Source organism: Rhinatrema bivittatum, chromosome 1 (genome assembly GCF_901001135.1).
Source record: "Rhinatrema bivittatum chromosome 1, aRhiBiv1.1, whole genome shotgun sequence".
In the NCBI taxonomy this organism is placed as follows: Eukaryota; Metazoa; Chordata; class Amphibia; order Gymnophiona; family Rhinatrematidae; genus Rhinatrema; species Rhinatrema bivittatum.
Genome location: NC_042615.1, coordinates 153,987,725 through 154,012,529, shown reverse-complemented (window position 1 = coordinate 154,012,529; position 24,805 = coordinate 153,987,725). Strand labels below are relative to the sequence as shown.

Sequence of the window (24,805 nt, the reverse complement as noted above, 5' to 3'; positions counted from 1 at the left end):
GGCCTTAATTAGGAGATGCGCGAATACATCAAGCTCATGTGTGACAAATGGATTTTTAAAAATGGAGCATGCACATCTCAAAAGTTTTCAAAAAAAGGGCATGGCATGGGCGTGGTCTGGGCATGGGCGTTTCGGGGTGTGAAGCTGAGATGTACGCATAAAAACTTACGTGCTATGTTGCTTGCCGATGCCCACCGCCGCGAAACTTTACTTCTGATATGGCTGCCATATAACTTATAAAATAAGATAAATAGGCAGATCTGTGTGTGTTTAAGGGTCAGGGATAACTGAGGGGAAGGCTATTAAACCAAGGGGGGTTCGGAAGACCTCTCGCTTAACTGGGAGAACTGATAAAACTGAAAATGTCGGTGCTCACCCCTTTTAAAATCCTTCGATTTATACAGTAAAAGCAGCATTTAGGCACACTGGCATGCAGCCACTTAAATTTTAGCACACATGTTCATACAGCCAGGTCTTTGTGCCTGATGGGGTCCTTTCTGCTTTGCCCGCTTTTGGGTTATTTGAGCCTATTGTCTTTTACCAGAGCTATCTTTTTGGAGGATAATTTTTATCTTTGCCCTCCCCCCCCCGCATTGCGACTGTCATGTCAAGACTCTGGTTGCATTTACAGTGCCTTGACTTTATTTTTGGCTCGACCCTTTTTCATTTTTCTGGCCATGGAGGCAGCTGTCTGTTTTCCCCCTTATCGCTCTCCCTGGCGTGGATGTGAGATGCTGTGCTAGTTTTTTATTCCCTTTGAGCACCAAGTTTTGTGGGGCTCCAGCTCTTCCTTATGTGGAGCTATTATAGTTACGTTGCATATTATGTTATCCTGTCCTAGTACTGATCAAGGTGAGCTCATTTGAGTAGGTGAGGAAATCCAGTCAGGCTTTGGCCGCACTGACAAGATCTTGGCGATCCTGGGAGACCTGCAGGAAGGCTGCTGAAATTCGATGTGGAGAGAAGAGTCACCTCGGCATTGATGGACTGCGTGACAACTTTCTTGCTACAGACTCAAGGTTATATGGGAATTTCTAAGAGGGTAATGGTTGGATACACGAGTCTGTGTTTCTTTTGGGTTTGTTTCATTTTGTGTTTGCTTGGAAGAGTGTGTGTGTGTTATGGCTGTGTGTATGCATGGGTGTGGTTGTGGAATTTGTGTGTTTGGATTGGAGTTGTGCATCTAATTCTGCTTCTTTCGGCATTTGAATACTATACCTCTTAGTTGCTGCAATGGGGTTTTGTTACACCTGATTTTGATAGAGGGGGGCCTAGGCTACGGGGCTCAGCTCTGGGTTTTCTCTGATCAGTGTTAGGATCTGGAGATTATCTCTAATGTCTGATATCTTAATATGTTCACTCAATGTTGATGGGCTCCATTCACCGATCAAAAGAAAAAAATACTAAATGACCTTAAAAAGCACAGAACGTCCATAGCTTTCCTCCTGAAAAAGCATCTGGATGATCTTGAGCATGCCTAACTGCGCAGGGAACATAGAAACATAGAAATGATGGCCAAAAATGATCAAATTTACATTTACTTGGATTTATAACCTGCCTAACAAAAAAAGGCCTAGGCAGAGAAGAAAAATGGTCCATCCAGTCTGCCCAGCAAGCTTATGGTAGTAACTATTGGCCATACAAACCACCATTATAATTATCAGTTTCCCAGCATCAACAGCATAAAGGCTTCTTGGGTTGGGCAATGTTACTCTTCCTCTTATTCCTCCAGGCAGTGGGGGGGGGGGGGGGGGGAGGGTAGCTATTCTTGTCAGTAAAATTTTCCTTTTAACCTTGAAAAACAGGTCTCTGATCCCTGATCCTGAGGGCAAGTTTCTTCTCTTAGCTGGGATGTTCTATGGTACCAAAGTGGTCTTCGTTAATGTTTATGCTCCCAATAAATATTCCCACCACTTCTCTTCTCTGGTTGCCAAAATTCTTCACTGGGAAGACTGTATGTGGTAGGTGGTGACTTTAATGTGACAAACAATCCTTTTATGGACTGCTCTCCTCCTAAAACAGATACAAGCAGATATTGGCATTGGCTTTCTTTGCCAAGACCTGGGAGTCAGACAGTTGGCGCATGTAGCACCTGCAGGATAGACAGTATTCTTTTTTTCCCCATGATCAAGTCTATTCCAGAATCAATTACATACTATTATCAGAGTCCTGTTTTTCTCGGTTACAATTGTGTGAAAAGTATGATGTGCCTTTCTCTGATCACTCTCTTATTGCTTGTAAATTAGCTTTTGTTGATACAGGGAGTCATACTTCAAGGTATAGAATGTCTCCTTTGCTTTATTATGACAAGGAGTTTCTTCAATATGTTGGATTGCAATGGGATGATTAGGGATGTGAATCGGGTGATCGATCGTCTTAACGATCGATTTTGGCTGGGGGGGAGGGAAATCTGATCGTCATGGTTTTTGTTTTTTTTTAAATCGTAAAAAATCGTAAATCGGGGGAGGGCGGGAAAACCGGCACCCTAAAACCCACCCCGATCCTTTAAAATAAATCCCCCACCCTCCCGAAGCCCCCCAAAATGTTTTAAATTACCTGGGGTCCAGTGGGGGGGTCCCGGCGCGATCTCCCGCTCTCGGGCCACGGCTGCGTTAAAAGAAATGGCACCGGTGGCCCTTTGCCCTTACCATATGACAGGGCAAAGGTAGCGCCGGCGCCATTTTGGTTCCTGTCAACCGATGTCACGAGTGCAGGAGATCGCTCCCGGACCCCCGCTGGACCCCCAGGGACTTTTGGCCAGCTTGGGGGGGCCTCCTGACCCCCACAAGACTTGCCAAAAGTCCAGCGGGGGTCCGGGAGCGACCTCCTGCACGTGGGCCGTATTGCCAATATTCAAAATGGCGCTGGCGCTACTTTTGCCCTCACTATGTCGACATAGTGAAGGCAAAAGTAGCGCCGGTGGTCCGGGAGCAATCTCCTGCACTCGTGACATTGGGTGACAGGAACCAAAATGGCGCCGGCGCTACCTTTGCCCTGTCATATGGTAAGGGCAAAGGGCCACCGGCGCCATTTCTTTTAACGCAGCCGTGGCCCGAGAGCAGGAGATCGCGCCGGGACCCCCCCACTGGACCCCAGGTAATTTAAAACATTTTGTGGGGCTTCAGGAGGGTGGGGGATTTATTTTAAAGGGTCGGGGTGGGTTTTAGGGTGCCGGTTTTCCCGCCCTCCCCCGATTTACGATTTTTTGATGATAAATCAGGGGAATTGTTTTTGTATTGCGGCTCTAACGATTTTTGACGATTTAAAATATATCTGACGATTGTTTTAAATCGTCAAAAAACGATTCACATCCCTAGGGATGATTATGTAGCTTAATTCCTCGCCTGATGTGTCGGCTGTTACTTTTTGGAATGCCGCTAAGGCCATACTTTGAGGGTATATTTTGGCCTATCAAGTGGAAGAGGTAGCAATTTCCTCAAAAAGATTTAAGTGGGTGGCTCAGCTCAGGCGTGTGCATCTCAATTCCATGTCATCTGATGTACAACAGTCACGGGAGGCCCACAAGGAATTAGACATGCTGCTGGAGTCCAACGCAAGACAGAATCTTTTGTATTATAAATCCAAACTTTTTCAATGGGGGAACAAATCGGGTAAGCTACTAGCTCGCTTGCTCAAACATTCAACACCCAAAACTTTTGTCCCTAGGCTTCATTTTGGCAAACAGGAGCATGGGGGTATCAAGGCAGTGCTCAGAGTTTTTAAGATCTTTATAAGAGTGAACCTCAGAATTTCTCTCATAGACATCACTTATTCTCAGGTCGGCTTTTTCCTCAACTCTCACATGAGGATAAGCTGGAAGAGCCAATTTCTGTGGGGGAAATCAGAGCGGTAGTGCACAGCTCTCTTTGGGTAAGTCTCCAGGACCCGATGGTCTAAGCCCCAAATTTTTAAAACTTTTAGGGGTAAGGGTCTTTGAACCTTTGTGGGCATTCTTTTCAGAGGCTGTGTCTATGGGCCACATGGCCCCCGAAAATAACCTTGCTACCATAGGGTTGGGCTTCGCGTCATAATAAGTTTGATGAGGAAGGGATATTGGCGGAATGGGCAAGCCCATATCAGGGGATGTATTTGCTCCATATCCCAAAATGCTCCCTTCAGGGTCTCATTCTTAACACTTTTTGGATGGGGACTTTACACAAGGCGTGGCAGTGGTGGAGGTCTCTTGCACATAAATCCACCTGAGTCATTCCCTTTGTACCTCTCTCCGGCAATTCAGCCTGCCCTGCCAGTTTTGATCACTCTGTTTTTATGCTTGGAGGGGTACGTTTTGCCTTGGACTTTTAGAAGATTCTGACGAGTGTAATCTATGATCATTTAAGCAGCTTCAGTAGTCCTGGGATCTTCCCAAGGAAAACGTTTTGCCTATTTGCAGAGTTGCCACTATGCTTTGACGGTTTCGAATGGTAATGTGGCACTCCTTTCTTTTTCAGAAGCAGGGGAGACATTTTTGGAAACAACTCTGCATTTTAATAAAGTGGGTATCTGGGTTTGTTTCCTCTCTGAATATCTGCCTTCCTCTCGTATGGCTCTGTTGGCCAAACTATGGAGTAAGGATTTGAGACTCAAGTTTGAGGTGTCTGATATTTGGAGAGCATTTGAAATGATTTACAGATGTATGGTACCAGTCAAACTCCAAGAAATACAGTTTAAAATTTTACATCACACATATCGGAGATAAAGGGGTGCATATGCGGCTTTGGGAATCTGACAAATGTCTAAAATGTTTGCATCTTAGAGGGGATTTTTGCCACATGTTCATAGAATGTTCCAAATTGAGCTCTTTTTGGCATAAGGTATGCGGTATAGAATTTAAACACTCAAAAATTTTTTTTTGATAATTTGCTAGTGAAAGATAGCAACCCAGATACACATCAAGATTTCCAACCAGGTCGGAAAGGACAAGGGAACTCCATTCCTCAGATGATCTCCAACAACTACCACTGGAAGCAGGAGCAGATTTCCATCGGCAAGTAGAGCCGAACTGCATAGTCCTGAGACTGTGGGTTCCAACGAGATAGCAGAGAGTGCTGAAGAGAACGCATTTACGCCCTTGCCCACGGCACCACTTCTAAGGTAACCACCAACAATCCAAGCACCTGTAGGTAGGACCACACTGTCAGGCATATTATGTTCACCAACTGACTCACTTGAGACACCAATTTCTGGATCCAAACTTCCGGTAGGAAAACTCTGTCCTGTTCTGTGTCGAACCAGACCCCCAGCTATGCCAACGACTGGGATGGCTGAAGATTTCTTTTGGTCAGGTTTACCACCCAACTGAGCTCCTGCAATAAGGAGATCACCAGATGGCTCTCTTCCTGAGACTTGGCTCGAATCAGCTAGTCGTCCAAATATGGGTGCACCAGGATCCCTTCTTTTCGCAAGGCCGCCGCTGCTACCTCCATAACCTTAGAAAATGTTCTGGGAGTGGTGGCGAGACCAAAGGGCAGAGTCCAAAATTGATAATGGCGCCCCTACACCGCAAAGTGTAGAAAGTGCTTGTGTTCCAATCGGATGGGAATATGAAGGTAAGCCTCTAACAGATCCAAGGAGGTCAAAAATACCCCTGACTGCACCACCATTATCACAGAGTGTAAGGTTTTCATGCGAAAATGAGTCACCTTCAAATGACTGTTGACCTTCTTGAGATCCAGGATGGAACAAAAGGAGCCTTCCCTCTTGGGCACAACAAAATAAATGGAATAGCACCCCATACTTTGAGACGTGGGCACCGGAACCACAGCCCTCAGCCTGGGGAGCTTTTGAAGTGTGATCTTCACTGCCTGCCTCTTCTGCGGGAAATGGCAAGGGGACACCATTAACACATGCCAAGGAATATTGCGAAATTCCAGCACATATCCTTCTCATATCAGCTCCAGGACCCACTGGTCCAAAGTGATTTCAACCCACCACCGACAAAAGAGAAAGATGTCCCCCTATCTCTTGTTCTGGAAGAGAAGCTCGGGAAGGTCCGGCACCCGAGCCTGCTCCTCTCATGGGCTGTTTAGGACAAAAAGGCCGAGTCTGCTAAAAGGTCGACCCCCTCTGTAGGGACGAAACCACCTGGAACCCCCGGAGACGACCCCTTATACCAAAGAGGCGCTATAACTGCTTCTTATCCTCCAGCAACAGAGGAACCGGAGATTCGTTCCACTTACTGGCCGGTTTCTCCTACCAGCTAAATAAAGAGACTGTTTCTGGCTGCAGGGAAGGGGGCATCTGCCGTTATTGTCGTGCTCGGCCTCCTGCACCCGCCGCCTTTCAGCTGAACTAGCAGCTAAGTCCACACTGGGAAACCCAGTTACCAGACCAAGGCACACTTCTGAGGGACCATGGAAATCACCTCAGGAATTCTCAACTGGGGAAGGGACCTTTAGGTATCATCGCAGGAGAACGGAGCTTTCTTGTCCTAAGTTTAGAATTTCAAATTTTCTCCTTTCAAAAAGCTTGAAGCAATCCCCATAGGGAGATGCATGTCCACCATCTACTGGAGACAGAGAATACTGGCAAGCTGGGGTCACTGCTGGGCTATATATACTGTGACGTCAGCTTGCTCTGTTTCCATCCGCTGGCAGGGGAGCATAAACCCGCTGGTCCTGAATCTGTTAAACGCTAGGAAACTGCTTCCTCAAACATGTGACAGTTGCATGGAAGTAAAACTCAAAGTTTCCTATGCACGGCTGTTATCAGTGTCTTCCGTACTGCATTTTTGTGAGTTCTGGTGAATGTAAGAAGCAATATCAAGGGCTTTGAGTGCTGGCTTTGTGCTATGGATTTTTTTAAGCCTGCCACATTATTTTATAAGCATTGTATTCCCTATGCATTAACTGCTTTGCATGTATTAGGCAATTCTATGCATGCAAAGTAGCAAATTTCTATAGGGATGGATATTTAGTTTAAAAAACAGACTATAGCATGAATGTTGTGTTATAAACACTGTTTTATGGAAATTTTACCCTTAGCACAGCTTAGTAAATCTACCTGTTAATATGAGCAGCTATTAAATGAACTTCCAGGACGTGTTATGAATTCTGTAATTCTTGAACTTTTTTTTGTAGTCTTACTTTTTCATAATAAAAGTTCTTTTCATGTGGATGAAAGACTGCTATGTAATTTTTAGCTTCTAGCTGTTTAGAAGAGTGGCGAAATTGCCCCTTTTTGTTTTCTTTCCCCACACTGGTAAAAACAGAATACAAAGTCCGGTATGTATTCCTTCTGTAAATGATATTCTAAAGCAATCTGATGATATCACCAGGCAATGACTTGCCTATCATTTGATAGCATCAGCTACAAGTACACCTTCTGAGTTTCATACTCCATTTACTTTACGAAGCAACCCAGTATGTAAAACAGGGGCAGTTGGGAGTTACAAGCTGTCATACACAGGAAATCCAAAGAGCACAATGACTTATTCAGAGGCACACTAATATGGATAGTAAAGGGAAAGTCATGAACAGCAATGTGAAATTATTCATAATCTCATCAACTTTCATGTTTCTGTTTACCTTGTAAATTCAAGCACATTTAGCAATTCATACTTTTCTTCCTGCCCAAGCTGCAAAAAGAAAAAAAGTGATTGTTGCTATCTAAAAATAATGCGACAGTAAACTCAAACATTTTTCTACACTGTAATTACAAGTAATAAGCACAGAGCAAGCTGTCTCGTGCTGAATATAAACAAATCTAAGCACACTAAACACAAAGTAGCGGCATATGGCATGAACCATTTTACTGCAATTATAAAAAAGCATAATGTGTAAGAAAATATATTGCTTAATTTTTAAAACAGCCTATACCATAAAATATTTACAAAGCCTAAACAAGGTTACAAATAAAATATGCTTCCATGCATTCCAGAGTCCCTAAATGCAATATTTATCAGCTGAGCAGGAATATTCTTATTTCATTCGACTGGTGATCCTAATCAAAGATCTCCAAATTGCACATTCTCTCCCTCTCTATGCCACACCTTCTACACATTTTTTGCTCTAACAGTCCCATCTCCTCCATAAGCAATCCACAATGCATGATGTTAACAGAGTCTTTGAAATAGTGTGTAAGCTAAAAAGTTAATACCTCCTCCAAGATGGGTGTTAAATGTTAGGTCTCAGCAAGCATGTGTTAAATAGAGCATGCCTAGCTAAATCCTAATTACTTTACTTACATACACGTATGTGCTCATTTTAGCACGTATGAGCTAATGCCTTCCAAGACCAGTTCAGCATGCACACTAGGGCCTTCCTCGACAAGCTACTTAACATGCATGTTAAATTTTGGTACATAGGTCTGTAAAAGTCCACTGAATCTTGTTGCTGAGAAAGTCGGGGGGTTGGTTTTTTTAGTTATTTTTTAGAATTCCATTTTATAACTGCTACAGTGCCTTTGGTAGCAGGTGTTATCCAATGAAAACCTCACTCAATTGTTCAGTGACTCTGCTTTGGCACAGGATATCTATCAGCGCAAGCAAAGATCTCATAATATGAGTGCTAGAAAACACACTCCCATATTTACTTATTTTACTTTTTCACCATTTTAATTCTCTCTACCCCTCCTCCCCATCTTCAAACCCTACCATTCAAGTTTGCATACGGAGCAACTCTGAGGGACATTTTTAGTACTGCTCAAGGATTGTTACAGTAATGACAACTTTCTTCCTTCTCTCTCTCTCTCCCCAGGCATAACAGCAACATACCCACAAGCATGCTCAGGTCCACCTGGATGGGAATCCAAACATGAACCTCCTGCGCCAAAATGCTTCAGCCCGACCCATGGTGTAGGCCCAAGTGCTATTGCCAAACTGTACTCTAAATGATTATGAAACTATATAATTTTGGAGGAGGGCGGATGCTCAAAAAATGTCAGATAATGACATTACAAAATGTGACTGGTAAGCACGGATTCTTCCATTATTGAAACAATGAAAACTTTAGAAAAGTTCAAAAAGGCTAGGTAAAACAAATGTTAGATGAGGAAATGACACTTAGCACAAAGTTCTCGAATTACTTAAGTCTTCACATACTTATACATTTTTCACATTCTGCTGTCTAAACAATACAAATCAAAATGCATTAAAGTGTACTCTACACTTCAAAGATTCCAAATGTAATTAAGAATAACAAAATGAAAAGGGTTTATTTCACAAGTCCTCAAACCTCTTGACTCAGTACTTGGGGGAAGCAATGTTTGCAGCAATAACAGCCATGAATCATTTAGGATAAGTATCTATCAACTTTGCACAGTGGGATGGAGCAGTCTTTGTCCATTCTTCTCGGCAGAAGAGCTTATGCTCTTTCAAGTTGGTTGGAAATAGTCTGTGTACTGCAGTGTTCAAGTCTTGCCACAGATTTTCTGTTGGGTTCAGGTCTGGGCTTTGAGTAAGTCACTCTAGGATATTCACTTTTTTTTTTTCTTATTGAGCTACTCTATTGCTGCTATTGCTTTGTGCTTAGGATCATTGTCCTGCTGAAAGGTGAAGCTTCTCCCCAGTCCCAGATTGATGGCAGATGGGAACAGTTTTCCTCCAGGATCTGCTGTACTTTGCACCATCCATCTTTCCCTCGATCTTCACAAGCCGGCCTTTACATAATGCTGCTAACACCATGCCTTACTGTAGAGATAGTTAGAGTTATGCCTCTTTATCGTTCTATGGTTAAACCACATCTTGCATACTGTGTTCAGTTCTGGTCCCTACATTTGGGTAACCAAAATGATAAAGGGGTATGAAATGGATCCCCTATGAGGAAAAACTAAAAAGGTTAGGGCTGATCAGCTTGGAAAAGAGATGGCTGACGGGGGATACGATGAAGGTTTACAGAATCATGAGAGGACTAAAATAACTAAATGTGAATCGGTTTACTCTTTCAGATAAAAAGAGTAGGGGGCACTCCATGAAGTTAGCAAGTAGCACATTGAAAACAAATCTGAGAATTCTTTTTCACTCAATGCACAATTAAACTCTGGAATTCATTGCCAGAGGATGAGATTAAGAAAGTTAGCTTAGCTGGTTTAAAAAAAGATTTGGGCAAGTTTCTGGAGAAATCCATAAATTGCTATTAGTCAAGTTGACTTAGGAGATAGCCACTGCTTATTAACAGCATCAGTACCATGGGATCTATTTAATATTTGCGTGCTTGCCAGGTACTTGTATCCTAGATTGCCACTGTTGGAAACAGGATGCTGGGCTTGATGGACCCTTAGTCTGACCAGGTATGGCAACTTATGTTCTTATTACTGTATTTATTTTATAATTACACATATTGCTTACCATTGGAGACCAGAACATTCCACTTTGGTCTCAGACTACAAAGCTTTCTCCCATATGCGTGCAGTACTCCCTAAATATTTATTTCCAAATCTATGCATGACATGGCTTTTCTTCAGCAGGTGCTTCCTTCTTGCCACCTTCCCTCACAAACCACTTTTGTAAAGCAATCTTGAAATTGCTGATCAACAGTTTCCCCAGTCTCAGCCTGAGACCGCTGTAGTTCATTTAAAGTAATATTAGCGTCAGTGACTTTTCACAGCAGTTTCCTTAACTTATAACTACTGACTTCTGGTCATATTCATTGTGGATACCCTGATCACAAAAGTGTCTTGGTGGTGCCAAACCTTTTACACTTTACAATGATGGTCATGACAGTGCTCCACAAGATATTGAAACACATACTAATTTTCTCATAGCCTTCCTGTAATCTCTACCTTTGCACAACGTTCTCCCAAAGTTCTTTTGCCAGCTCCTTATTCAACATGTTCTAACTTTTGCTGCAAACTCACTTCATACAACAGGAACAGCTTGATTCTTCATTCACAAGTATTTTAATCCGCTAAATTACTGTGACTGGACTCTATTTAACTTATGGGCTTTGTTAAGGTAATTTTTGAACCAGAGATAATTTGTGTTTGCAATCAAGACTTATAGTAATTTCTTTTGAAATATTTTTATAATTGTTATTTCATGTGTAGAGTATGATGTGCAGATCAGGAAAGCAAACTCCTACTTTAATGCATTTTGAGTTTTCTCTTTTGGACAGCAAAATGTGAAAAATATACAAAAGGTGTGAAGACTTTTAAAAGACAATGCATTTTATGCAACAATAAAAGAGCAGAGTTGGGAACCCCCATACAATCCAGCTGCAACTCCAATGCTAGGATGTGAAGTATTTATCTATTCATTCTAAACATTCCTAGTACTCAATTCAGATAAACTTCCTACTGCAGCATTGTTTCATGCAGAGTGCTATTTTCTTGGTATGACATATTTGTTTATTGAGGAAAAATGTCTATTCTTAATCTTATTTACATTTCCCTGTAGAACACAATGTTAACACAGAAGCCTATTCGCCAGGATGGGTTGCACCCATAGCCCCTCATTTCCTGTGAAAGAGGTTTCAAGATTCAGCAACAAGAACTAGCAAATTCTGTTCCAAATTTTTAAAATTCTGCTGCAATTCTGTGTCAAATGTGCATAATTTTGCATAAAGATTCCCATATCTTACTATGTGAAAAATTCCATTTCTTTTTACTGAAAACCCAAATATTGTTTATGTGAAACTATATAGAAATATAAAATGTAACAAGCTCAAAAATCAACTATTTATCAAGTAGACATATACATTTCAAATTTTTAACTGTGAAATGTCACTTTTGTTTTGAATTGAAATACAGTGAACCATACTTTTTACATTTTCTCTAGAGATTCCTTGTCTGATTATGAGAACTTAGACTGCTGATACTGAGAGTATTAGCATACATGTCATGATTATTAAACAAAAAGATATATGTATTGCCTACATAGACACAGACATAAAAAGGGGCTGAATTAGCACAATTTGAAACTTGTGAGTAGTGCCAGTCGTCAAAGGTTTCTGTGACTTGATATTAACGTTTCTACAAGCTGTGGAACACCAGCAGTTGTAGACTTCCCCATGTTGGTAAATATGCAGCTGCAAGAGCCTTTGTATAAAGATATCCCTTTAGAAGAAATAGGTCACCCCATATAGGAATATCAAAATCATTTTTGAGGCATCAATTATTCTGACAGCTTTCTCTGTCCAACCAAACTTACCTCTCCCCTACTATTCCCTTCAGGACAAAAGAAGGAGGGACAGGAGGATCAGAGGGACTGGATTAGGGAGCAGCTGCTCTTTGTTTCCTCTGCTCTGTCTGTTCCAGCCTTGGACTCACCCCCTCCCTCTCTGTTCAATGCAGGCTGCTTATGAGGGGCAAGGCTGGACCAGAAAGCAGAGATAGAACTGAGATTGAAGGCAGGCACTATGTAGCTTTCTCAGATGACTGAATTAGGACAGGGGTTCTCAATCCAGGTCCTTAAGACACCCAGCCAGTCACACATTTAGGATAACAAAAAAAAAATAAAAATATGTATGAAATAAATTTGCAAACAACTGGAGGCAATCTATCTCGTGCATATTCATTGCAAATATCCTAAAAACCTGTTTGGCTAGGTGTGTCCAGAGGACAAGGTTGTGAACCACTGAAAAACGCGCGGGAGAGCTGGCGAACGCCCCTCTCCCGGCGCGCGCACAGGCCACTCTCCTGGGTGCGCGATGATTCAGGAGGGTGGCCTATGCAAATGAGGGCCCGCGGTAAAAAGAGGCGCTACGGACCCTAGCGCGTCCCTAGCACCTCTTTTTTGACGGAAGCGGGAGCTGTCAGCGATTTTGACAGCCGACGCTCAATTTTGCTGGCGTCGTTTCTCAAACCTGCTGACAGCCATGGGTTCGGAAACCGGACACCGGCAATATTGAGTGTCCGGTTTTCAACCCGCGGGACGATTTAAAATTTTTTTTTTTTAAACTATTTTGAACTTTTAGGACCTCCGACTTAATATCGCCATGATATTAAGTCAGAGGGTGCACAGAAAAGCAGTTTTTACTGCTTTTCTGTGCACATTTTACTTTCTGTATCGCGCGCCATCAACATGCATTTGCATGTTGCGGGCACTATTAGTTTCGGGGGGGTTGGACGCATGTTTTCAACGCGCTATTACCCCTTACTGAATAAGGGGTAGAGCTAGCGTGTCGAAAACGCGCGTCCAAACGCGGGGTAACAGTGCGCTCCACTGGAGCGCACTGTACTGTATTAGCCCGTGAATTAGGAAGTGAGGGAGCTTCAGGTTTCTTGCTTGTGCAGTAGGTTGTAAATGATGTGGCAACAGGCTAATTATGCAGTTTGTTACCCATGGCTGCAGAATCCTGGGAGTCTAAGGGCACTGACTGCACTCTTTCCTCTCGCTTTTGTTCCCCACTGTAATCAGTAACTTCAGGGGTATGAATAAGTGGCAAAGCCAATTTCATATTGATTTGTATAATTTAAAGTCAAACCAACAAGTTATTGAATTTGCTCTAAAAAATGAAATAAATGAAATATTTGAAATGTACTTACAGATTCTATGATTACAGAGTCTGGTGTTCTTCCAGTGAAGACAAATTGTAACTGCTTAGCTGCTCTTACCAAAGCACCTTCATCTGTAATAAACCATTCTCTATTGACAATCAGACAGAATATTTTCAAGGAAGATTGTACAGAAGCAATGAAAAATGTTGCACTGCATTAACACATGACCACAGTAAACAGCAGCACTCCCTTCTGTTATGGTGGTGAGGAGGTGACGGCCCCACAGAGGCAAGGAGAGAACCTGAAAACCTCTTCACCACTGAGGAAGGAGGCAGAGGATATTTAAAAAAAATACTAAAAGTTAAATTTTTGTAAAAAAAAAAAAAAAAAGTATTGTTTCATCTTGATTACTTGTGAGTTTTATGCATATTAATAAATGGATTTAGTGATATGTTGGCTTATAACATAGAAACATAGAAATGACGGCAGAAGACGACCATACGGCCCATCCAGTCTGCCCAGCAAGCTTTCACAGTTATTTTTCTCATACTTATCTGTTACTCTGACCGCTGAGGTCAGGGCCCTTATTGGTAACTTTTTGGTTCTAATTTCCTTCCACACTTGCTATTGATGCAGAGAACAGTGCTGGAGCTGCATCAATGTGAAGTATCAAGCCTAAATGGTTGGGGTAGTAACCGCCGCAATAAGTAAGCTACTCCCACGCCTATTTGTTTACCCAGCCTGTGCAATTTAGTCCTTGTTGGTTGCTGTCTGAATATAAATCCTGTGTGTCTGTGTGCAGTGCAGTTGCATGAGTGTGAATGTGAGGATGGTGTATTCCACTGAAAAATATGCACTTCTTGGACACATGGTAAAAGACACAAAAAGGGGTTGAATTAGCACAAGTCAAACTTATGAGCAGTAGTGCCAATTGACCAGACTGATGTATGAAGGCTGGGAGGATAGTGCACTAGTGAGTCCTGGGATGCCAGGCAGACGGAGCATTGTCAGAGTGCCAACACCACACCATGGAAGGACCACAAAGCTACGAATCAGAGGACAAGTGCCAGGATGTGCTGCAGCAATCATGGCACTGTCTCTTTAATAAACACATCTGAAACAGGGCTATTTCCCAGCTTTTTCCTAAACTATTTTGATAATTCCATTCTTACGGATTCAGATGGAGTAAAAGGAAATTGAGGGCTATGTACTGGCCCAGGATATTCCATGAGAGGAAAAGAAAAAAAGCTTTCTTCATATATGAAATCACAGGAGAAATGCAGGTAAAATAGAGGCCACCTGGCCTTAATCCTGCTGTTCATTAGATGTACAAAAGACATTTATTAAGACGGGAGAAGTTGTATTACATGCAAAATGCAGTTCCTATCTGCTTGAATTTGTTAGAATATAAAGGAGTCCAAAAAGTGGTCATTTACCTTGTGTCAAAAAGAAGCACATGCAAGTTTTGTATTCAGCCACAGAGAGACCCTTTGCTCAAAGGAAGAGCTCCACCAAGTGGCTGAATAAAAAATTAGAACTGAGATTCAAGATTATTTTATTGACATGAGAATACTCACGTTATCAAGTTATACATAAGGGGGTACATATTCAAAAGCCATTTAGACGGATAACTCACAAGTTATCCATCTAAATGGGGCATATTGAGCCTCTTATCCAGCAAAATTATGGCCAGACATGTTGTTACCCGGCTATAATTTAGCTGGATATAAAAGGGGCGTTTTGGGGGCATTCCAGAGAGGGGTCCTGTTATCTGGCTAATGTAGCTGAATAGTGGATACATCCGGCTAAGTTAGCCGCATAACTTTAGACCTGCTGGAAGTTATCTGGCTTCGTGGGGCCGGATAACTTTGGATTTAACTGGATATATTAAAAAAAAAAAAAAGAATATATCCGGTTATGTTGTGCTCCCTTAAAAAAACAAAACAAAACCACAGCCTGTTCCTCGCCTCCCTCCCACCACCTGAGTTGCCAAGGCTCTACGGGGCCGAACTCCTCACCCGCCCAAAACAGGCCGTTTAATGTACAAACTGAAATTTTTGGTGCCGGGAGTCCCCAGGCCCCTCCCCTGCTCCTACTTTCCCTTATTAATCCAAAATTTCCAGTTCGCGACCTCCAGAGTTACCCTCCCCCACCCTCCCATAAACTGCTATTAATCAGGTTGACTTAGGGAAGAGCCACTGCTGATTACTGGCATTAGCAGCATGGGATCTATTGAATGTTTGGGTACTTGCCAGGAATTTGCAACCCGGATTGGCCACTGTTAGAAACAGGATGCTGGCTTGATGGCCCCTCGGTCTGACCCAGTATGGCAACTTCTTGTGTTCTTATACTCTTTACTTTGGCCTTACCTGAATGACCTTGCCTTGCCTATGGTCTGTGTTTGAATTCTGTCATTTTATATTTTTATAATGTAAGCATTAAGATGGTGTGTATTGTTTGTTAGTTGGTTCTGTTTGAGTGTTGATTTTATGATGTTCTATTGTAATCCACTGAGATTTGAGGATCAGAGGAATAAAAATGTGTTAAATAAATAAGGAAGCAAAGAAAGAAAGAAAGAAAGATAAAAAGAATGTGATTTAGACTCCTGTCCATCTCACCTGGAGATGCAGCCTGATAAATGATCCTATCACCATCACGCTCTGGCACGGCAGTATGACAGATTGCCATCATGGTTAGAAATTCACAAATTACAGGAGCAGTCGGCTGAAATAACAAACAAATAGTGTAGGGCTTTCATGAATAAAGAAATATCATGAACAAAATATACATCACATGCAGAGAATGGCACTTTGCTTCTAATAAAGGACCATTTCTTTCCTTCTGGCTATGTTTAAAAATAGTAGATTAGATTTAAAGACTGAGCAAAATTAATGTCCAAAGAGTTTGTAAAAATCAGTTGGCTTCTACAGTTCAGAAAAGATACATATTTAGCCCAAGGAGCTTATTTCTTGTAACTTTTGCAAGCCAAAAATAGTCTGTAGAAAATGTAGGGCACGTATAAATAACCTTCTATAAAAAGCGCTGCAGAATTTCGGCCTGTAAGGGCTAACGTTAAGGATCGGGCACAAGCCTCAACAATGCTTTTTTGCTTGTAGTCATTTTTCCTGGGGAATTGTTATGCCTTTAAGAAGATGCAGGAAATTGAAGCCTTTGGCAAAAGGAGTTCTCTCAAAACTACAAGCAAACTGACTTTCAGGATGACACTTTTGCCTGACCCTTAAACAACAGCCAGTGGTAGTAGCTAGATTCCTCAAAATGTCAACTTGTTAATTGACTCTTGTGCTTCCTCTCTCTGTTTTATTCAGGTCCTACTCCTTTTTTACCTTAATCAATTCTAACCTCATGTTGGGATATCAAGCACACAAGGGCAATGGGATGCCTCCTGATAGCTAGTGGGCCAATCAGGTTTTGTAGTGGACCTGGGGGGTGAAAATTTACTGCTTCAAGGTTGACCAGACCTCTCTGCGGTTGGGGTTTTCACTCTGAGAGTACAGACTTCTTGCAAAAGCTGAAAAGCACTTGCTTTAAGCCCACTGATGAGCACTTGCCTGTGAAATAAGCCCAAACCAGTAAAGCACAACGTCAGCTGTGGTTCCAAAAACAGACCTGTCTTTATTTAGGGAGGAAAACAAAATTTGCAATTCAATCCACAGGAAAACTTCACAGTAAATGCATTAAGTCTTCTAAATGTACATAGTTCTAACAGTCAAAATGAATTACAAACCTTGAGGCACACTTTCTGGATAGGGCTTAACCAGTTTAAAAGCAGAGTCACAAGCTCTTCACAGGCATCTCTAGCTGTTCAGAGTCCTTTCTGGTAGCATTAGAGTTTATTAACTCCAGAAAGGCACAGAGGGGTCGATGTCATAAGGTGCACTGAAGCTGCCACGGGTTTGTACACGCGTTTTCCCGTGCAAAGCCCTACACGGGGATGTAATAAGTGTTTTGTGCGCGGGAAAAAAAGCACGTACGAACGTGCTTACAGATCCACGGTCTTTCCTGCGCGAATGCATGCTAACGGCATGCAAAGGAGGCGATAACCTAATCATAGGGAATGCAGGGAGCCGCACTAATGCTAAGTGCGGGTTTTTTAATGCAGGTTTTTTACCGCCATGGTCAGGGCACAATTTAAGTGTCAGCTCCCACTCAGGGGGCCTATGTCGGCGACCGAGCATCCTGAAAACCACCTAGCTGAATGCCTATCTTGGCGTCAGAGTGGCCAGTTTAGCTAGGCACCTTTCTAGGTGCCCGATCGTATAGATTCATGACCAACTAAGCACTTAGCTCAGTGCCTGAGAGGCAACATTTGCTAGGTGCCTTTCTGGACGCCAGAGTGTCCATATTCGCTCCCAGCTGAGTGCCTATGTCAGCACCCAAGCATCCAGATTGGTGCCCAACTGAGCACCTATCTTGCTGTGATGCCAGTGAGAATTAGCATCCATGAAAATATTTGCCATGTTTTCTGCAGCACAGTTATTTGAAATATTAAAAATACTTTCCAGGGTCATACTTTCACTTAATAGGGAGACCCATTCGCTCGCTCGCTTTTATGCGTGGATTATCGGCGGGGGTTTTGAGCGAGGATGCGGCCGCTTATTATATAGGGCCTTAACGCGCTTAGGTACAAGCATTTTCCCGTATGTACACGGATTTCTGTGCGCAAATCATTTGCATAATTTTTTTTTTTTACATCCCGCAGAAGAGGCAGCTTCAGCCACGTGAGGTGATCAAAACCCACGCTCATAACTAGTGCCTGTTTTGCCGCAGGTCTAATTACATGCCCCAGAAACTCCAATTGAAGGGGTTCTGACTTCCTCTCAGTAACTAGTTTGTAAAGGATAATTACTCTCCATCACCAGATGATGACTCCTAATGTGATTGGGAAGAGGTGCAGGATGTACTGCATCTTCCTCTAGAGGGGCATTAAACAAGCACAGTCTAGGATTGTGTTTACTAAATGGAGTCTTCCATGGCAGATGCAGAAATAATCTGATAAGATACTCTTCCTTCAGTAGCTTCCTGCATAACTGTGACTGCAGCTCCTAGTTCCTGAGATATAACTAGGGGTCTGAAAACACATACACATTCAGAGCTATGGGATCTCAAGATGCAGTTCAGAGAGGCAGATACAAATGAGACTGCTCACTACGTTATACACATTGAGTAGATTTTAAAACCCCTGCGCGCGTAAATCCTCCTGGATTTACGCGCGCCGGCGCACCTATATTGCATAGGCCGCCGGCGCGCGTGAGTCCCGGGGCTTCGAAAAAAGGGGCGGGAGGGGGCGGGTTCGAGGGCATGGTCCCGAGTCCCCCGGCACTGCGGCCTGTGCCGGGGGATGCCAGGGCGGCGTGCGCAAGTTACGCCTGCTTTAAGCAGGCGAAACTTGCCCAACAAAGGTGGGGGGGGGGGATTTAGGTAGAACTGGGGGGGCTGGGGTAGATAAAGGAAGGGAGGGGAAGGTGGGGGGACGTGGAAGGAAAGTTCCCTCCGAGGCCGCTCCGATTTCGAAGCGGCCTCGGAGGGAACGGAGGCAGGATGTGTGGCTCGGTGTGCGCAGGCTGCCGATTTTGCGCAGCCTTGCACGCGCCGACCCCAGATTTGTAAGATGCGCGTATCTTATAAAATCTGGTGTACTTTTGTTCGCGCCGGTGGCACAAACAAAAGTACGCGCGCGAGTATGTTTTGAAGATCTACCTCTGAGTGTTATCCCAATACTATAGAGCACAAGGTCCTATTGTGCAACTGCTGCACTGTTTTACTTCCTGCATTCTGGGAACACATGGAAGCAGTCCAGAGAAAAGCAACCATAATTGTGTGGGGTCTGCACCAGAAGACCTATGAGAAGAGATTGGCGACCTAAATATGTATAACCTGGAGCAGAGAAGGGGCAGGGATATTCTACAGACTTAAGTACCCAAAAGGTATTAATGATACACAAAAATCAAACATTTTTTGATAGAAAGGAAGCTGTAGAGGTCATAATATGAAACTCCAAAGGGGACTACTCAGGACCAATGTCAGGAAATATTTCTTCATGAAAAGGGTGATGGATGAATGCAATGCCCTCCCAGAAGAAATATGAAGAATGGTAATGGAATTCAAAAGAGTATTGGATCCCAAGAGTCTAGAGAATGGAAATGAAGAAATGGGGTTAACTTGTGTTAACATTCAGCATAGCATTTCTGCATGGGGTTAACCCCATGCAGTTACTACTCTTAACAGAAGTGAGTGTGAGTAACCTGTACAGAGCGACAGTCACCACCCTAAGCAACTTACTGGGAAGATTGGATGGACCATTTTGGTCTTTACCTTTTTTTCATTTACTATGTTACTATTTATCTTTTATTACAGTTATACCCTTTGATTTTCAAATATCTCCTTTCTTAAATTCACTCAACCTACTTGTGTACTGCCTGAGGTTCTGAAATAATTAGTACAGTAATATCTTGATTTACTGAGATTCGTAACAGAGGGGGTAGCTGATTAAGGGAAGCTCTCAAAACTCTAGACAATAAGCAATTACCGTATTTTTCGCACTATAAGATGCACCTGGCCATAAAACGATCCTAGGATTTAGAGGAAAATAAGAAAAAAAATTCTGTCCCCACGGAGCTCCCCCCTGGTGGACATCCGTGAGATATTTTTTCGGTTTTGTTTTTTATAGTAAGGCAGAGAACATCCACACAGTTACTCACACTCACTGGTTTTCTCTCCCTCACATATACACATACCCACAGACAATCACACACTCAGACTCTCTCCCTCATACACACAGCTCTCTCACACCAGTTATTTTAAACTTTCATGACTGCTCCAAAGTTCAATAATAAATAGTCAGGGCTATATTACATTGATCAGGAGAGCAATTTGCTCCTAATATTTCAACAGGTAGCCACTTAATCAGCACAGGCAGTAATTATAATTGCTTTTCATTAATTTCAGCTGTCAAAAACTGCTAATCAGTTCTGAAAATCCACATTGCTTCATATACAAGAAACATTTTATCATAAATCACTGAACTATACCATGAACTAAAAAAGTAAAGGTTTGTATCATGTGCTCTCTATCCCAGGCAGTATATTACCCTCATGATTTTCTAATATATCCAAACAAATGAGAAGGAAATGGCTTGTACTAACCATAAACTTTGATGCCATGTATCGTCTTCTGCTGCCAGCAGAGCTTGAGCTCCCTGCTGGTCTGCTATTCTCGGGGTGCATCTTACTGCGAAGGTCGGCAGCACCCCGGGAATAGCAGACCAGCAGGGAGCTGTTTGAACTGGAGGGGCCTCCGTAGCACACGCAGTTCAAACAGCTGATGTTTGACCTGTGCCACGCAGGGCTACGCAGTAAGATGCACCCCGGGAACAGCAGACCGGTAGGGAGCTCAAGCTCTGCCGGCAGAAGACGATACATGGCATCAAAGTTTGTGTTTAGTACAGGCCATTTCGTTCTCATTTGTTTAGATATATTAGAAAATAATGAGGGTAATATACTATATATTATGATAAAAGTTTCATGCATTTGACCTGCGCCACCATACTGATTGGGCTGAGTTGGGAGGAGGAGGAGGAGGGGGACGGCGTGCGAGAGGGAGAGACGCTACATTCGCTCCATAAGACACACAGACATTTTCCCCCCACTTTTGGGGGAAAAAAAGTGCGACTTATAGAGCGAAAAATATGGTCTATTTTATCCCTAAGAATACAGAAAAAAGGGATCTTCATATCTATTTAACAACCAAGTTATCTAAAAATGATGTTGCTAGTATTGCTGCTACTATTTTAAGAATAGTTAAACTAACAAGAAAAGAACTTCTTTGTGGTCCTAAACCACAGCAGATACTCAGACCATCTCCCAGGGACCTGAATGATCAGTTTAGTTGCCTACATTTTTCCTGTAACAAGGTTCTGCACAAACTGCTGCTTAGAGAGCTTTAAAATTTATAATTTAATATTAAACCTGCTGCTCTGAAGGCTTTATAATTGTTTGCCCTGGTTTTACAGCTGTTAACATGGTCTTTCATAATTTATGAACATCTTCCTCAGACTGAGCAGTGAGTCAGTTATTGCTTTGTTCTTTACAGCTGCAAACCATTTTTCAGTTTGTGGCCTGGAAAGAATAGTAAAAATAGTATGCAAAATTTGAAACCTAATTTGCTATAGTTTAAAAGTTTAATTTTCTAAACTAAGGTTGCCTCCCCTTCATATTCCCAGCCCTAAAAATCTGCCCTCACTCCTACAAAAGGATCAAAATGAAAAGTAGTAAATGGGTTATGATGAGTTCAGGCAAGATAAGACCTGAAAGTCAAAGACATTTACCCAATGTGATACTGCTACAAAAAACTTTCCCGACATTGGTAACTGAAGATAGTCCCACAAAGATATCTGATATGGACAGTGTTGAAGGAGGAGTCCAGGCATAAAAAAAACCTCTAGTATAATGTCAGAAGACCTCAAAAGGGGATGACATTCCTTCAGCTGGGAGACTGAATGATAAGAGGAACTGAAGTAAGAGCATGACTAGAAGGGGCAAGATGCTCAAATGACCAAAATCCTTGGCTGGATCTTAGTACTGCTGGAATAGAAAAAGTGAAGGTAAGATTTATGTCACTGCACACTTTGAGATGAAAGACCTGGCTAGAAAACAAGTCAGTGCAGTATGGAAGGCGCTCAAGGAATTACAGGAGGATCTTAAGCAAGGGGCGTGGATAAGGGTAAAGACAGGCTAGGTAATACCAAAAATCTTCAAAGTATGGCTGTAGAACTGGTTAAAAAGAAGGGCGTTTGAGATATGGTAGTGATTGGCATACTTGGCAAATAAAAAGACTGTACTATATAAGAAGTGGACTATAAATCTAAATAAATAAACACAGATGGCCTACTTCAATCTGAGAGGGGAACCAAGATAGATTTTTTAAAAATTCAGATGAAATATTGATAGGAATTTCAACTAGATGAAAGGGGGTGATGGTCAGAAGCTGAGTGAATCAGGTTATTGATGTCAAACAAATGAGATTAGGAAAGAAAAAGAACAAAGCTGGCCCTGCCCCCCCCACCAATGACATCATCAAAAAATAGTACAATTATGAATGTGGGATGTAAAAATACAAGGACCAACTACCTTTTTGGAGATAAAGAACTATCAAACACCAAACAAGAGAGCGCTTTGGATCCATGATGATGACTTCAGTGTAGCCAGTCAGTGTGACAAAGCAGCTGGGAAAGCTAAGAGTATACTTGGATGGATAAAGAGAATCATCACTAATAGAAAAAGGAAAGTAATATTACATCTCTACAGGTCACTGGAGAGACCTCATCTTGAGAATTATGTTTAGTTCTGGATACCACATCTACAAAAGGCTCTTGATAGGGTAGAAGCAATTCAAAGAGAGACCACCAAAATTTTGCATGGTCTGCATTATAAGCTATAACTGAAGGAGCTGAAGAAAAAGAAAGGGATGCAAACATCTAAATATATAACAAATTTCAATAAAGTACCAGAATGTACCATTGTTCATAGCATACACAGTTCAATGAACAGGAGCCATGATATGAATCTGATCAGAGGGAAGCTCAAAAGAAATATGAAACATTACTTGTCCACTAAGAGTGGTGGACATCTGAACAGACTTCCATCAGAGGTTACAGGAGTCAAAACAGAGGCAAAATTCAAGCACACTTGGGACAGACACAAAGGGAACATAGCGGCGGAGGGAGGAAGATTTAGGAAGACCTGCAATACCACAGTAGGCAGATACAAATGCGCAGATTGAATAGATCATGTGGTCCTTTTCTGTTGGCATCTTCTCTGTTTCTATTTCAAGATACTAAAGGAAAGGCCAATGTGAAAAGCATAAAAATAAATACAATAAACGGAGGTAAAATATTTTCAAATGCTTGAAATAAACAACATATCAACAGAAACTATTTAGGGGGAATCTCATAGGTTTTTTTCCCCATTTTGTATCTATGGGGAAAAAAAGCTTGGTACATGTGGCCCATGCAAAAATAAGAAAGATTATCAAACTCTTGAGTTCATAATCATTAGCCATTTTTGAAACATTTTTCAGCTTAATACAATGCGATAAATAAAGCAATCATAGCGGAGGAAAAGGGATAGAGTAAAGAAGGAAAATATGCACTCAGCCCCATAGATTTGTGTATTTCCAATGGAAAGAAACAGGTTTACAGATCGGTGGATTCCTGGTTTCCATTTGTCCGCTGCATTAATGCGTTAAAGTGTAGTAAATAGCATTTACAGCATGTTAAAAATGTTACCAAGGAAATAACATGTAAAATGTGCAATTTCTGTGCCTTATTTAATGGCTCATAAACCCAGGCGTGATAGTTACCGGTATTTATTTTACAGATCATCACTCTGGAAACCAAAGAAAAAAGTTACCTGATAATTTTCTTTCCTTTATTTCTACTAAACTAGTCCAGAATGATTAGAATTCATCCCTATCCCTCAGCTGTTGGAGGCAGAGTATCTATTTTTTTTCATATGCGACATCACTACTTATTTATTTACTACTAACATAGTCACGACAGCAGATAGAAACCAAATGGTCCATCCATCTCCCCAGCAATTTGTTTATTTATTTATTTATTTATTTATTTAACATTTTTATATACCGACCTTCATGAAAGAGAATTCATATCAGATCGGTTTACAGATAACATGAGGGGAATAACAAAGTCAACCATATAACAAGAAATGAAAGTTACATATAACAAGGGGTATTAACCTGGAGGGCTAGGATAGCCGGAGCGATAGAAAGAATAACTGAACAAATTAGATAATACAATAATATGATGAGAAGAGGCATAAGTGTATAGGCTACACTTGTCAGAGAGTTTTAGGTAAAAGTCATTGTCTGAATTAGTAAGGAATTGCTGGAACTGTAGATTAAGTGAAGGCCTGGATGAAGAGCCATGTCTTAAGTTTTTTGCGGAAGGTAAACGGGCATGGTTCTAATCTGAGTTCTGTGGGCATCTTGTTCCAGATGGTTGGGCCAGCTGTAGAGAAGGTTCGTTCTTTGGTAGATGATAGGCGAGAGGATTTCGTTGTAGGGGGTTGCAGGGTGCCTTTGTATGCTTCTCGAATCGGTCTGTCTGATGAGTATAATTTGAGGGGAATCTGGAGGTCTAGTTGTTGTTGGTTGTGAATGACTTTGTGGATTATAGTCAGAGCCTTGTGTAATATTCTATATTTGATTGGCAGCCAGTGAAGGTTCTGTAGTATGGGAGTGATGTGTGTTCCTCTGTTGGTATTAGTCAGGATTCTTGCCGCAGCATTTTGGAGCATCTGTAATGGTTTGATGGATGAAGTTGGGAGCCCGAGTAGAAGAGAGTTACAGTAATCTGTTTTGGAAAAGAGTGTGACTTGGAGCACTGTCCTGAAAT

The 24,805-nt window shown here is 42.0% G+C and overlaps 1 protein-coding gene across 4 annotated transcripts in view; it reads right to left on the bottom strand.

Moving 5' to 3' along the window:
• ATP8A1 (ATPase phospholipid transporting 8A1) overlaps positions 1–24,805 on the bottom strand; it is a 559,403-nt gene that overhangs the window by 295,110 nt on the left and 239,488 nt on the right. For all 4 annotated transcript variants that reach the window (XM_029588616.1, XM_029588605.1, XM_029588632.1 and 1 more), the window contains 3 exons: positions 15,993–16,098; positions 13,423–13,505; positions 7,527–7,576 (listed from right to left, as the gene is read on the bottom strand). In XM_029588616.1, coding sequence (XP_029444476.1) covers positions 7,527–7,576; positions 13,423–13,505; positions 15,993–16,098 — 239 coding nt within the window. The remainder of the gene's footprint in view (positions 1–7,526; positions 7,577–13,422; positions 13,506–15,992; positions 16,099–24,805) is intronic.